The sequence below is a fragment of the Scomber scombrus genome, chromosome 5 (genome assembly GCF_963691925.1).
Source record: "Scomber scombrus chromosome 5, fScoSco1.1, whole genome shotgun sequence".
Taxonomy (NCBI): Eukaryota; Metazoa; Chordata; class Actinopteri; order Scombriformes; family Scombridae; genus Scomber; species Scomber scombrus.
The window spans coordinates 10,921,064-10,936,730 of record NC_084974.1 but is presented as its reverse complement, the minus strand read 5'-3'; the positions used below and the strand labels follow the sequence as shown (position 1 = coordinate 10,936,730).

At 43.2% G+C, this 15,667-nt stretch overlaps 1 protein-coding gene across 1 annotated transcript in view; it reads right to left on the bottom strand.

Annotated features, from left to right (window-relative positions):
* Positions 1–15,190, bottom strand: part of LOC133979942 (rho guanine nucleotide exchange factor 17-like) — a 68,845-nt gene extending 53,655 nt beyond the window's left edge. Inside the window, exon 1 of the mRNA XM_062418484.1 lies at positions 9,441–15,190. Coding sequence (XP_062274468.1) covers positions 9,441–14,714 — 5,274 coding nt within the window. The 5' untranslated portion in view covers positions 14,715–15,190. The remainder of the gene's footprint in view (positions 1–9,440) is intronic.
* Positions 15,191–15,667: the final 477 nt, after the last annotated feature.

The following is a 15,667-nucleotide window of genomic DNA, read 5'->3' as shown; positions in this document are numbered from 1 at the left end:
TGACTGCAGTATATTGAGATTGAAGATGCTTCAATCATCATTTTGAGCCATAACTGACAGGTGTGTTGTTGTATAATCACAACATTTACATCTAACAAAAGCACTGGGATGAATACTGTTCTTTTTAGTTAAATTGTGTAAATCATCCAAAAAAATGCTTAAAAATTACATATAATGCCTTAAACAGGAAGTGATTTCAGGCACAGTTGATTTGCTGTCAACTACTGAAAAAAATAATAATGATAAGTAAAGCAAAACTTGTTGTCACTCATCAATATTGTACTTGTATTGTATTTCTTCATCAGAGGCCTGTACACTTGAGAGTGGTGAGGTTGCAGGTATCAAAGTAATTATATAATCTAACATTATTTTCTCCGGTTCTGGATCTGTATTTAGAATCATTTGTTCAGATATTACTTCTATTTGCATAAACCTGATAAACTAAAGTGGGGAGTGTTGGATGATAGGAGCAACCTGGTGAGGAGCATAGTTTTGTATAAAAATATGTATATCTGGAGAGTACGGTATATCAAAAATGCTACCCAATAAACACAAATTAGCAAAAAGAAAAAGTCTTATGAAAAAGGTGTTGGTTCCTAAGGCCAGAGTGAGGTTGACTGGGTCAATTTACCACAAGTAATAATCATTTTATAATGAACAATAATAAGTAATACTAAAATACCCTTTTGGGAACTCACTCCAGACTGAAGTCAAAAGTTGGCAGCCTTGGACCCAGCATTAGCTAATTGTTTTTTGTTTTTTTTAACATAACGGTGTATCAGTTACTCAAGTAAATGGTATAAATTCTCAGGAATTATCTGAAACTGCAAATTCTGTGATTAGAGAGCCCTCATGCTGTTAGTGCCTCGCCAAACACAGTTTGTTTCCACAACTTGAGAGTGAAAGAGTTACATTTTCATCTAAAACTAGTGAGTTAATTTACAATAATGAACACAGAGAAGGCATCAAATCCTCACATTTACTATAAGAAAAAGAAGCCAGCAAATGTTCTTTGTGATCAATTAATTGATGACAAATTTGAAGAAAAAATGTGACCAAATTTAGGTACATATTTCAGTTAGGTACATGTTTAACATCCAGTGTGCAGTGTGTGTAAAGCTAAACTGCGCTGTACAAAAAAAAAAAGAAAGACTGAGCTACTGGTCAAGTGCATTGTTCATTGTTGTGTGTCCCGGTACAAGTAAGACCTGCATGTTGTGATCTCTTCTACTCTATATCTGGAATAGATTTTTGGCCCGTAGCTGTAAAAATGTAAATTTTAGGTGATTCCACCTGGACCCCGGCAGCAAACAGTGCAGCCCTTAAATGAAGCTGCACTACAACAGTTGAAACAAATTAGGTGAATCATCAACAAACTGTACACCTACATGCTCACATCTTTGTGGCCACGTGGACTGCAGATGTATGACTCAGACAGAAAACTACAGGGGAGAGTAACATGTCTGAGGGAACCCTGCCAGAGATATACGATAAGTCTAAGGCACGCAGTCCTTGACAGATGACCCCATTTTCCCCAAGTGTAAGAACCAGGTGAAACTGAAATTGACTTCACACATGCACACAAACGCACGTTTTAGTAGAAATCTGCTTGCGCTCACAAAAAAAGCTGAAATAGCAGCTCTGCTAGAAAGTGCTGTTTCAGAGGAGGCTTTCCTTACATAAGCAAAGTGCTCTGTAATTACACTGGGTGGATCCACACAGACTGAGAGGAGAGAGTCAGGAGGAAAGCTACTGGGACAGACAGAAAAATAAGGATAACAAAGAGGAACAGAAGAAAGAACAAGAACCCGTTATAGCTACTATTCAGGTCTAAGCAGTCATGACTTTCCACTGGAGAGCTGGAGTACAGGGGGGGGGGGGGGGGAATCTAGGCACTATCCATAAAAGGGAAAGTTAAAGATTTTCAAAGCATATTGCAACTGTCACCAAGCAAGGGGCAAGGACATCCAGAACGGTTTTCCCACAGACGGTTTTTCCCCACTGTGAGAAACCAGATGGAGCTTCATGTTGTGATTTGTTTGTACATGACAGTCGGGTTTACATGCAGTTCTTTTTCTTTCTTTTTTTTATAAAGACACTCAGAAGCTCTCACAAATACATTACTTCTTCTTACACTTACTAGCCCTAGGATTTTAATCTAAAGCACCTCTGTTAGCCTTACTGCTACAAGTTAAATGTGGAGTGCATTTAATTTCTTCAAAGGCTGGAGAGTTAAAAAAAAAAAAAAAAATGTTTCACTGTCAATTAATCTCAAGTGCTGGGCCAATCCAACTGAATTGATCCTCCTTCCAAGTATTGTATGTGAATCTGTGCCATAAAACATGTCAATGAGCCACACCGCTGCCCTGCGTGACGTGTTCCTACGCCCCAAAGACAATGGTTAACATAGTTTGTTTGAAAATCGCCTCCAAAGACTAATAATAGCAATCACATTTTCGCTCTCAGGAGAGCAGTTCCTTGTACAGCAGACGTCACCAAGCATTCAAGGGAGCTGTTTACACTGCTACATCACAACCTGATGACTTTGTACTATATTGTAAATTTCAGCATTGCTAAGGAGGAGAAAACAGGAAAGTTAGAAGAAAGTCAAAAGAATAGTTTGACATTTTGGTGCAGATTAAACAGATGAAATAGATATATCATGCTAATTAAAGAGTTGTACTGTGTTTATATAAACATCCATGTGAGTTGCAAATGTTTCAACTTGAACTAAATTCATGTGTATGTCTTCCTTCATAAATGTTCACAGACTAGAAGAAAAAGGAGACTGAAGGGGAATAAAGAGCTCTAGTGAGTCCAGTCAGAGGCTGGCATTCATGTTCTGTCTGAACACACCTTCAGAGGTGCTGATAGGCAGATTTTGATGCCTTAGGGCAGAGGACTGTTTCCTGTTGTGCCATGCTAAGCTAACAGGCTGCTATATTTGGCCCGATATACCCTTGAGATCTTCTTCTCTAGTTCTAGGCAAGAGTGAATGACCATAATTCCCAAAATGTCAAACTATTCCTTTAACTGAAAAAATGTACCTTCTTGTTCTTGTCTATGTCACATACTTAAATCAGAAGAAACATGATAGTGGACTTTGATGTCCGCACACACATTTATCTAAAGTTAGTTACCTTTAAAATTGCAGCAGTATCCCTAAAATCTGCCCCTTTCAAACTAAACACGTCCTTCATTAAATCAACCCCATCCCTCCCCCAGTCTTGCTCAGTGGAACAAAAAAACATTTTTGTTGTGCCTGATCCAAAAGAAACACACCAGGCTGTGTGTACATGGGAGACAGGCAGACATGTTTGTGTGTGTGCGTGTGCGTATCAGGTATTCCTCATGTTGTGGGGATGTTTATCTATTTACACATTTATGTTGTGAGGAATAACCTGTCTTATGGGGACAAAAAGCAAGTCCCCTTAATGTAAATCATCAAATTTAGGATGACTTGGTTTAAAGTCAAGATAAGGTTAGGCAAGTATTGGCTATGGTTAAGTCTCCAAGATATAAATGTAAGTCCTCTGAAGTGATGGAAACTATGAGTGTGTGTGTGTGTGTGTGTGTGTGTGTGTGTGTGTGTGTGTGTGTGTGTGTGTGTGTGTGTGTGTGTGTGTGTGTGTGTGTGTGGGGACAGGATGGCCGGAGGTAGGGGGACGCTTGCGCTCTATAATTCTCTCCTCTCTCGGGACCTTAACTACATAGGAACAGAAACCACAGCAAACATTAAGTAACCAACTGAGTCCTTCTGTTAATTCTGTTGTCAGTTTAAAGTGAACTGCATGTTATATTAAATCTATTCAACCGGTCAAATCTACATCGATGCCTCACCTTCTCTAAATGGAACCACAACAAGGTCATGTCAGTCTCTCAGCACAGTGATGCATCCTTCAATGTGCAGTTAGAACACTTTGTCCTCCTCCGCCAGCATCAGTAAACTCAAAATGTCTATCATTAGAGGCCGCCTGTATGTCACTGACACAGCAGGTATCTGCACTGCGACCTTTCCATCTTCTGATTCATCCCACCTCTTCCCTCTCATCTGCTGGAGACATGCACAGAGAACAAACCACATCCTCTTCCTTTTATCTCTCTTTTCCCTTTTACCTCCCGTAGCATCCTTCACTCAATGGACTTCACTAAACCTTTGTTGACCTTTACATGTTAAAAGAAAACCTCTCGCACCCACACAGTATCCTGTATGTGTGTGTGTATAGTGGACCTTTCACTTTAAAGTCTACTTTCAAAGGAACAGGATGTTTACTAGATAGGCTCCTTCCTCGTCATTGCAGGTTTTTAGGGTAATATTTTCTTGATTGCATAACAGAACTACCATATTAGTTGTGTCGGACAGAATTTCTGTGACCTTTTTTCTACTAATAATGAGAATATAATAGCCTAATCAGACTCCAAATGCCTCATGTAAATACCACAATCAGGATAAACTAGCACATTTTGAAAGAAAATATATTCAATTTAACATGCATGACATTGTTGGCAGATTTGTCATTTACAGTAAAAGCTGCTTTTGATGACTGTCTGTGCTCAGAAAATCTAACCTCTTCTTTTCTTTTCTGTACATGCCAACCAATGTGACATCACTTTATTTACTGTTCAATCACTTACAGCAAAGCACTTTGTTGTTGCAGTTGAGAACAAAACGCTATAGTTGGTGAATTAATGCACAGTTGAACCAAAAAGTGAACTGAGTTAAGCTGCAGGTTGTGTCTTCAATCTTCTCATTATCATAATCTTTAGCGCCCACCTGCTGTTAGCAGTGAAAGTCACTGGATGTTTCTTGCCAAAATGCACCTCAGGGGGTTGTAGTTACCTCAACTCCTGTTATTTTTAATCAAAGAGCCAGATATCTTCTAAAATATCTGTTCTTTTTCTTTTGTACTCATGATTTAACTATGAGGATTTCATACAGATCGAAGCACAAGTGCTCTAACTGTGACGTCGTCTCTGGGGAAACTAAAAGGGACTTTTACGTCTAGAACCAAGGGCACCTGGAATAGCTCCTCCCATTTCGCAACTCTATTGCCCCTGTGGCCATGACTCAAACGGTGATGTCACAAAACCTTTTTGCCCTTGATGGCCGACAACAAACATTGCTGTGACATCACTGAGTGAGATGTACCTAGAAAATTACAACCTGTACAACGGTGTACATGTTTTTCTATTCAAAGTTCCTTGGAATTGTATTACGGTGTTGACTGACTCTTTAAAACATCCAAATATTTATTCACAAACTCCCACACAATCTGTGATAAACACGGAGTTGCAAATACATTTTCTCTCTCTACAGCATTGACAATAACGTATCAGATATAGAATTAAAATAACTAAAAATTGTCTCAAATACTCATAATCTAAAAGAAGTGACCACATTTTTGCTCCTATTCATCATAGTTTCAAGTTAAACCTCTGAGCCAACAGTAAAATTCAACCTTTACTGTTCCTTTACAACACTCCATTTGGAGGAGAGCTACAGGGGAGTGAAAGAAAAAATAATGGGCAGAAGGAAAGTATTTGATTCCATGTGGGTGGCCTGATAAAACAAAGTCAGTCATAAATCTGAAGCTATAAACACTGTGCTTTTAGACCTAATCCTTGTTGAGTGGATCACTAACCGCTCTTTGTGTCTCTCTTCTTTTTTTGGCTTTCTCCTTTCCTCACCCTTTCACCCATTAACAGTGCAACCAGCATCTTCTTTGCACCTGTACTGGCCTCATCGATAGGATCCAACTGTCCGAATGTGTCCTAAACATATCATAGAAGTATCGAAAGCTGGCAACAAACACTTTCAACATTTCTAGTCTTGTTTACTTATTCCTGCATCAGATATTTCCTAATTTAACTAATGAATAATGTCTCTAATTTTAGATTGTTTTATTAAGCAAAGTTATCTTCACTGATGTGTGTTGTGAGGTATAGCTGTTTTACAGAAAAAAAGTAAAATGTCAAACATATTTTTATGCTATTAGTATTGAAACTTTGAACAATACCCCGCTCTATATATAGCCACAAATACTTGACACACATGAATCTCTGGCAGTCTTCAGCTCTTTTGGAGAGTTGAAGACTGTTATGCAACAGGAGGAGATGGGAAGATGTGCTGCATTCCTGCTGCCTGCTAAAGTGAAAACTACTCAAACAGAAGAGGAAGCACGCACACACAATGATTCAAGAGAAATCATAATTCATCAAGTCGAAGAAAAGACGGTGTATCTCATTTAACTTCCTTCAACAAACAACTGTTGTTTTCTAGTGATACATTACAGTACGGTCACACCTCCAAACTGTCTGTTCAGCTGCTGTGAAGGAGGAGCTATTCTATACCTGAGATGTGTTCATTTTAGACTGACAGCACATTTGATGAGCTACTTGAGAAAGCACACATGGAAAGTGCACAAAAAGCTGAACAGAGCTTATAGAACTCTTTGTCTTCCACTGTTTTTATGTTCAAATAAGAGTGATACTGCCATATCAATTACTGTGTCTCCATATAATCATAATCTGAAAATATTCTCATAAACAGATGCCTAAGATCAAAGGTTCCATGTCTAAATGAGTTACTATTTTTTATTAAGATCTGTCCCAGTTTGTTACATAAATATGTATCTGTGGTTTTGGATACTTCAGTAATTCACAACATAGCAATATATCAAAATGTATCAACATATTAATTTAGTACAGATGACCCACCTCTAGTTCAAGTACAAATCTAGCCTTTTTCTACCATCTTCTCCCATCACCTCCCCCTCCCTCCGTCACTGTTTCATTCTTCAGCTCTCTCTCAGTTCTATTTTAATCCTAACCCAAACTTTTTTCAGCCAGCAAGTCTTTCCTTCCAGCTCTCTTCTTTTTTTTCATCTTCGTCTTTCTTTCTCTCTACCTGATATTTGGCTGGGCTCTGCCAAACTTTATGACCTCACTTCAGTGCAATGTTCCAGAGACACAGAGAGAGGAGAAAGACAGCAAAAAGAAGAATAAAACAACAAAAGAAGGAATGTTGGTTATAAAAAAAAAAGACAAATGGAGATTGGTGTGAAAGATATAATGAAAATGTAACACACAGATATTTCACACTGCAGACTCTGACCAACACGTCTGGATGAGGAATAAGGGACTGACGGAGATGAGAAAAGGGAAGAAAAGAGAAGAAATATAGGGAGAAAAAGAAAGAAATTAATGGCGCATTTTGGTGTGAGAAAGCATGGACTGCACTATGGGCAATATAAACCACACTCCAGTCTCCAGAAAAGGAAAAACTCCTTTTCTCTCTCTCTTGCCTTCTGTCTCCCTTTCTTTCTCAGAACTTGTCTGTGCCCCATTTTGGCTTGGCACAGTTATTGTTACATTCAGTCCAAATCACACACACTGTCACGGTGCACCAGAGCTGCAGGGCAGTGCTCTAAACACAACGTGTTGGCAAAACTCTGGGCTCCAAACATAGGAACAAAGCACTGATATATTCCAGACAAACAATATGTGTACACACACACACACACACACACACACACACACACACACACACACACACACACACACACACACACACACACACACACACACACACACACACACACACACACACACACACACACACACACACACACACACACACACACACACACACACACACACACACAGAAAGGAAAAGACAGAGGAAACTAGTTTATAACACACACACACAGATGAGTCAAAAAAACATACTCCACACAATGGAGTGCGCATATGCACACGCCAGCCGGTGGTGCTGAATATCATCAAACACTTCAGTAACCACAACAACTTCCCGTTTCCCTAAACCCATTTCCTGCCTGGTGAGGTCACTTGCCAGCTACCACTACTGTCGCTATGGCAACAACAAAGGACTATGAATGGACAAGGGAGTGAAACAATCGACAACTAATGAAGGCCAGAGCCGTATATGTAAATAACATCAAGAGGCAGTAAGGCAGCTTTGCGAGAGAACATCAAAGTCAAGAGAAAAAAGGACATTTTTATAGTGGGATAGTTTTTAACAAATGAAAATAATATGATCCAGATTACTGAACTATACACAGTGACAAATCATATGTAACCACAAGTACCATTTGGCTTCCTGACCAAAACTGAGTGATTTCAGGCCTGCAAAATGGTAACGGCAATAAAATAACTAATTATGATGTAATGAAAACAAAGCCCTGAAAGTTGTGTCTACAACCTTCTGTCCTGAGCTCAGTGGGAATGGTAATCCCTGTGTTGTTTTTACTTTCTCCGTGCCTGTTCAGAGCCACATCAATGACTGTACAATAACTTTGACTCTGGCTCTGTCAGCTCTCCAGTCTTACACATGTAAAACCTCACAGGTGGCTATAGCAATAAGTTCAATAACATAAGTTTAAGTCATAAAATGCTGGTGACAGTTAAAAATATATATGAATTTACTGTCAATATATTGTTCTGTGATATATATTTGATTATAACATTCATCCCTATCTGTTAGCCTTTTGTATGGCTGTAATATAATAAGTGAAAAATGTATCCCAATGTTTAGACACCGCTGTAGCTTCAGTAACACAAACACATTCACATACTGTGTTTAGGTGAGACAACTGATATTGGATGAAACAAATAAATGAAAACAGAAACACACATTTGGCAGGCCTTAGTTCACTCTTTAATGCCCTTTGTCTGAGATTTGTTTAATCAAACCACTAACATCCTCTGATGTTTGTTTAACACTGCTCAGCCTTTAATGGCTTCTGTACTGTAGTCGCACTCGCAAATGCACTCTGAAAATAACCATGCGAGTTCTGATTCACAGCACTTTGTAAAAGCACAGACGCACACGTGCACTTTTAGTTGTAGGTATGAAACCATAGGAACGAGTCAACTGTACAAGACAACATAAAAGGCTGTTTCTAAGACAACTTGCATTACCTCGAACTACATTCATCTTCCTTTAAACAATAAAAAGCTATATTCACCATAAGATTAAATCTGAATAAGGACAGTACAGTTACAAATGATTATCTCCTCTTCAAATACAAACTGATTAAAACCTTTTGTAAAACCACTCTTTTTTTTTATATTCATGAAACCATTCCTTTCACTGTCTCCCATTAATAAATAATGGAAAAGCTTTGACTCTAGTCTTCACCTTGACAGCAACATCCTTTCAACTCCACACAAACCAAATTCAAAATGTGTGTAGTACTGTGTGTGGTGTTAATACTATTAATTTGTTCAGTACTTCTTTTTGTTACCCATCAATGACAGATTACAAATAAAACTTCAATCCAATTAACACCAAGTCATCTGAACTCACATGACATGATGCAACAATAAAGCATTACCGGCAGCAGAGCTTTGGCCTTGCATACATCATATTGAAAACCATTTCTAAAGTGACTAAAAAACAGAAAAAAATATGGACTCACCACTCTGGGCTTGGTCCTCTGCGGGATAGGCGTGGATGGAGTATCTTCTGTAGCCTTCTTTTGTGGGCCAGCTTCTGTAATTCCACTTGTGCCGGTCTCACTGGGCCCCTCCGATGCCGACACCGCAACTTCAGCTCCATCCCTGGCACCTGGCAGAGGCACTGGGCCCTCAGTCCCTCTCTCAGGGGCGCTCAGTTCCAGAATATATTTCTGGGTCACATCCTCCAGAGACGGGGCCTCGTCTGCTGGAAGTTTACTTGGAGGCTCTGCGAGACAGTCCCCTTCCTTCACTGGCTGTAGATGTGGAGGTGGGGAGATAGGTATAAAGGTGGCAGGTTCACTGGCATGGCGGACGTGCTTGGATCTGGTTTTGGGTTTGGATTGGGATTGGGGAGGAGGAAGAGGAGGTGTGAAGTCAGTCGACTCCCTGAGATCCCCCTGCTCCTCTGAACCCTGTTCTGGGAGATCAAATGGGTCCTCGTGAGGGTAAAACTGAGCCAACCTGTTTGGACGCTTTCTGGAGGGCCGACGAACCATTCTAGGGGACAGAACCCCAGCGAGCTTTAGGTCAAAGTTAAACTTATTCTCCTCTTCATCTTTCTCTGCTACACCTTGGTCTATTACATCAGCATCTTCATCATCCTGATTATCAGAGGTGCATTCTGATTTGGAGCGAGGCTTCTGAACTTTAGTGTTGCTATTTCCGTGATGAAAGTGATGCGACTGTGTTGGCAATGCATGTTTTGGCTCACTTTCCACCTGCCACAGTTTCTCTCTCTGCTCGCTCAGGATTGGCTCACTGCTGGAAGGAGGAATCTGTCCCAGCTGATCCAGCTCAACGATTGGCTCAGCACTGCCAGACTGACCTTTGAACTGAGGGTCATTCTGCAAAAGTAAAGGGGCATCGCTACGACGACTGGGGTCACTGAATGATTTCTTCTTGGGAGCTTTGCCATTGCTATGGTCATCAGTCATCAGTCTGTCCATTGCACCTGGCTCAGCGACAATGCTCCTGATCACCCCACTGTAGTCACTTACAACATCATCACGGAGTCCACCATCACTGTATACCGACAAGTCACTGGCCACACTACCTTTATATTCTGACAGGGTGGCCACAGCAGAGGACTCTGGGGCACCGCCTCCTCCTCCTTTGACTGACAGAGATCCTAATAGGTTGCTGTCTACAGAGGAAAAATTGCTGTTCCCTTCCTCTGCAACAGAACAGCGCCGCTGAGGCATGGGGTCACTGAGGGAGCGGTAGACTGTGGACTCTCCATTTCCAACAGATACCATCGGTGACTCTGCATTACTGCCATTACTCGAATCAGAGCCTGTGTTGTTATTACCAGAAGGAGAGAACTTGCGCCTTCGACGCATTGCACTGGGGGTCGCAGGGGCTTCGGCTCCTCCTGCAGTGCCTGTTGACCCCTGCGACACGGCATTGTTGGTGTTGATCACCTCGTTGGTAGCGTTGACACTGTTGATACCAGCGGTGGTGCTCAAGTCCATGATAATGCTATCACTCTCAGCCATACAGGCAGCATGAGGCAAGGAGGGAGGTGCGCTGACTTCATTCAGACGATTTGCACAACTCACGCTGTTCTCCGTCATCTCCTCTCTTTCCTGCTTAAACCCTTCCACCTCATGGAGAGCCGACTGCTTCCATACGGTGACAGGCTGCCCCAGCACATCCCTAGCAATTCGTGACCCCAAATTAACCCCCGCTGACCCCAAAAAAGACCTCTCAGAAGGGTCACTGGGGCCTGTTTCTGGCTCTGTCACAATCCCTTCATCCGTTAAGCTAGACTCATGGCCTGAAAGTTCATCCACAGAGCGGTCGTAGAACATGCTTTCCTCCGAGTCGCCCTTCAGTAAGGCTCTCTCAGTCTCTCTGCTCTGCCTCTTTGCCTTCTCCCTGTACTCTGTGCCCCTGCTGTTTAGCTTTTCCAACTGCATACTTTGTCCATCCCTCTCGCTCCTCTCCCTCTCTCTGTTCTCTCTCTCCCTCTCATGTTTATCCCTATCCTTTGTGTTTTTAAACTCAGACTCTTGATCTGCCTTCGCCTCATCCTTAACTCTCACTCTGGCTTTTTCCCTCTCCTCGTTTGTTTTCTTGACCTGGAAACATTCATCCTCCAAGTCATCCACAGTTCTCCTTATATCAACATCATCATCATCTCTAGTGCTCATCTGGCAGATATCTCGAATAACCTGCCTGGCTTCCTGCACATACCTCTCCTGCAGTGGAGTTGGCATCACCTCATCATCATCATATCCATAATCCCTCAGCCTTTGTCCTCTTCTGACCCTAGAGCCACCTCCATCACTTTCTACTTCCCTGTCTGACACAGACACCCTCCCTCCATCTCCTTCTCCATCCAAGTCAAGTTGTTGCTCAGAGGAGCTTCTCTTGGTGGCACCTACTGTCAAATAACACCTCACAGGTGTTGTGGGTTTGTCTGAATAAGTGAAAGATTTTGCACGCCGCAAGGTGGCGGTCAAGTCTTTCAATGAAGGACGGCGACCAGAAGGCAAGAGGGTGCCACCATGACTCCGTGAGCCCATCCTGTACACTGATGACCCTTCTGCAGCCCCGGATCTGTCCCCCTCACTTGTTTTCCGCACCCTGAGCTCTGACAGGTCAGATTTTAGGAAGCTTAAGAGTGTCATTGTTTCTGATGCGATATCAGGGTTGGACATGGATATCCGATTCTTATCTTTTTCATCTACGCTCTCCCCACCTGTTGTCCTCCTTAATGCCACTGTCTCACCACCCCTAACCCCTGCAGATACCCCACCTTCTCTGGCAAGTACACTGGAGGAGGAAGTAACTGCAGGAACAATCTTGGGGCGCACCCGCACAGGGTTACGGGAGAAGTGGTCTCCATGACCAAAGCTAGGGGAGCGGTACATGGTAAAATTACCATGGTAAGTTTTACTCAGCACGGATGAGGATGCAGTTCTGCTGCCTCCTGCTCCGCTACTGTTAAAAAACACATTTGCTGAACGGTTGGCACAGCCAGCCTGGTCCTCCTCCTTCAGAGTCTCAGTGCTGGAGTATCGGCTGCTACAATGGGAATCACCAGGACTGGAAACAAAAGGGGGAATGTTAACCTTTGAGACACGTGATACACCAGGGAGTGTTGTGGATGCCACTGGTGAGGAGATGCGCTCCCATTGCTGCACCCTGGCTCTATTACTGCTGGGCTGTCTTGTCAAGTGACTTCGAGATGCTGTACCCACAAACTCTCCTCCTGTGTTCTGCTGATGGTGCCTCTCTAAGTGCTCCATGGTCAAGCCTGTGTCACTGTCGCTGTCTTCTGATTCGCCATCATGATCATCAAAATCATCACGGCCTGTTGCTAGAGCAACACCACTGACCTTTTTCTTCTTTCTCAGTGAGCGGCGGCGCACTGCCTCTCTACTGGGGGGCCCTAAAGAACCAGGGCTGTCTTCTTCACTGCCTGAAGACCTGCCAATGCCCTTAGCACCCCACCAGCCATTTTTACTGCGTGATAAATAACTGCCCCCTCTCTCTGTGGTGCCCCTCTCTCCTCCTCTGTAGGAGATGGAAGGAAGAGGGCCAGAGGGAGCACTCCAACCTCCTCCTCCTCCTCTTCTTCTCCTGGCGTGCTCCTCCTCTTCGTCTCCAGAGCTAAACTTCCAGAGGGAGCTGAGGGGAGAGGTAACTCTTGCTGAGGCTCTTAGCTCAGTGGAGGGAGCTACAGTAGAGGAGGAGGAGGTAATGGCTTTATCTGGAGCTGGAGCAGAGAAGGGGGAGGAGGAGGTGGGGGCCTGCACTCTAGAGGAGCTATGTGAGGAATGTAAACTATCCCTGGGCAGCCCGACCCCCTGTCTATCCCTTCTCTCCCTCACTGTCGGCTGCTGAAGAGAGGAGGAGCAGGAGGAGGTGTCTAGGCTCACCGAACTGCTCCAAGAAGAAGTAGCAGGGGGTTGAAGGTCAGGGTTGGGGTCAGATGTCAACCCTGTCGTCCTGGGGCTCTTACAGAAAGCCTCTGCCTCAGTGCTGGGACTGCGAGATCTGTATGGAGATGAGTTAATCCTACGAATGCTGCTACTGCTTTGAAAAGTATTTCTACCAGCAACTTTGTTGTTACTCAAACCGAGCGTCTCTACATCTGCCTCCTCATCATTTGAGTACTGCTGGTGGTCAGCTTTGGAATTAAAGTCCATGCCATAATAAAATGTGTCTTTAGCAGTACCACTTTCTCTGCTTTGTGCTCCAAGTATGCATCTCTCCTGCAAAGACGGGTTTCTGGCTTGAGTAGCAGAGTTGCAAGGTGGGAGCTTGTCACATCTATCCGACAGAGGAGCACTCTCAGAGGGGCTGAGCTGGTCCGGATGGACTCTGTCTGCCTGTTTTAAATTCTCACAATTGTCAGTCTTGTGCTGCTGTGTAGCTTTGCCTTGTCTCTCATCAAAAATTTGTCTAATTTTGGTGACACTGGGCCACTTGTCAGGGTTCAGGGGAACAAAGTCATTGTGGTGTGTGGAAAGATAACTTCTGTTAGATTTACAGGGCGGAGGAACACCTCTACTAGTAACATCCTCTTCCTCATCTGTAGTCAAAGTCTTTTTGGGATCAGAGGTACATGCATTGATCTGTGAGTAATCTCTCTTACCAGAGTTGCTGCTGTCGGTTGATAACAGTGCAAAAAGCCGCCTTTCACTTTTCTTCTCTGAGTCCGACCCTGACACAGAGTCAGTGCCAGAGTGGAACTTTTGCACTTTGTCCGTGGGAGACTCTGCAGTAGTAGTATTACTATCCTGGAAATATCCACCACCGCTGTCCTCATGAAATGATTTACGAGAGGGCGACCCGTCTCTCCTGCAGCTTCTTGCCCGGGGAAGAGTGCTGCTCCCCCGGGTTACTGGTGCACCGTTTCCCGACGAGGCTCTGTGCGCTCTGTCGGTGCTGCCACCGCTGCTGCTAAACTTCTCAGTGAGCTGGCGGATGGATGGAGAAATAGAGGAGAGAGGAATGGAGGAGCCTCTCTTTAGATCTGTGGTTGGGAGGCCGGCGGTGGTGGTGGTGGTGGCAGAGATTTTGGAAACTTTTCTTGACACACTGACATTACGCGTCGCCAAGGGCTGTTCTGCTTTGCTGGGCTCCGGGGGAAGGGCGACGCCAGCTGCCTCCAAATCCTCTGAATTGTGTTGCTGGTCTTCATTCCTGTTGCTGGCGCTCAAAGACCCCAACTTTCTGAAAGAGACGCTGCGATACACATTCTTCTTCTCTCTTTCTGCCATGTCTTGTTTCTTCTTTGTTAGTTTTTACGCGCACACATCTTTAACCTCACGGATATCACAGATCCTAGCACCTTTTTGAATTGTGGTCCATTTCCCCCCCGCAGTCTAAAGGCATGAAAACCTAACAACAATCACTCTTACAAAAAAAAAAAAAAAAAAAGTTGGCAAACCCTCAAACAACAGATTAGGCATTAAAGTGTTCAGTTTGGAAGTAGGTGAGTGCTCCTCCTGTTATCAAAACTTACATGTTGTCGATCCCCGAAACGCATCCGTGCAGGGAAAGCGCCATAAGTTTTTCTTTTTTGGCCAAAACTTTCCCAACCTGTTCACAAACACAACTTTTCCATTGTTGTCCCCTCCTGTTGCCAAACTTCTGCCCATCGCCAGGTCAGCACGCCTGCAAGGGCCCGACGCATCATTCACCGTTAATTCCTAAACTGTTTGTGGATTCCTTATTTTGGCACGATTTGGTTTTCCGTGACTTATGTTGTTTTTTTTGCATGATAATGCCTGAGATAGGGCAGAGGGGGGTGGGCGGGACTGGGGGTATAGGGGCTGTCATAGCTCCCTAGGGGATTGAGAGGAAAAGCTTTTTCTTTTTTGATAGGAGAAGACAGATACTGTGGACAAACTGAGTGTAATTATAGCCCTTTCCCGTACGAAAAAGACAGCAGCTGTATGAGGAGTTTTATTCTCAAAACTACACATTTTTACAACAAAACTTTACCTGCTGCACTTTTGTAACAGTTAAATACAAAATAAATATCAATAGGAAAGATATGATTTCCACATATGCAGCTGAATTTTCCTCATTCTTACATAGGAAGCCAACATTTTTTTGATTTTGAAGCCAATTTGATTTACCTTCTTGCATCACATTACATTGGTATATTCTGCAGCATCTTTATCAGCACATGTGTGTGTGATGGTGTTAGTGAATAAAAGTGTCAGCA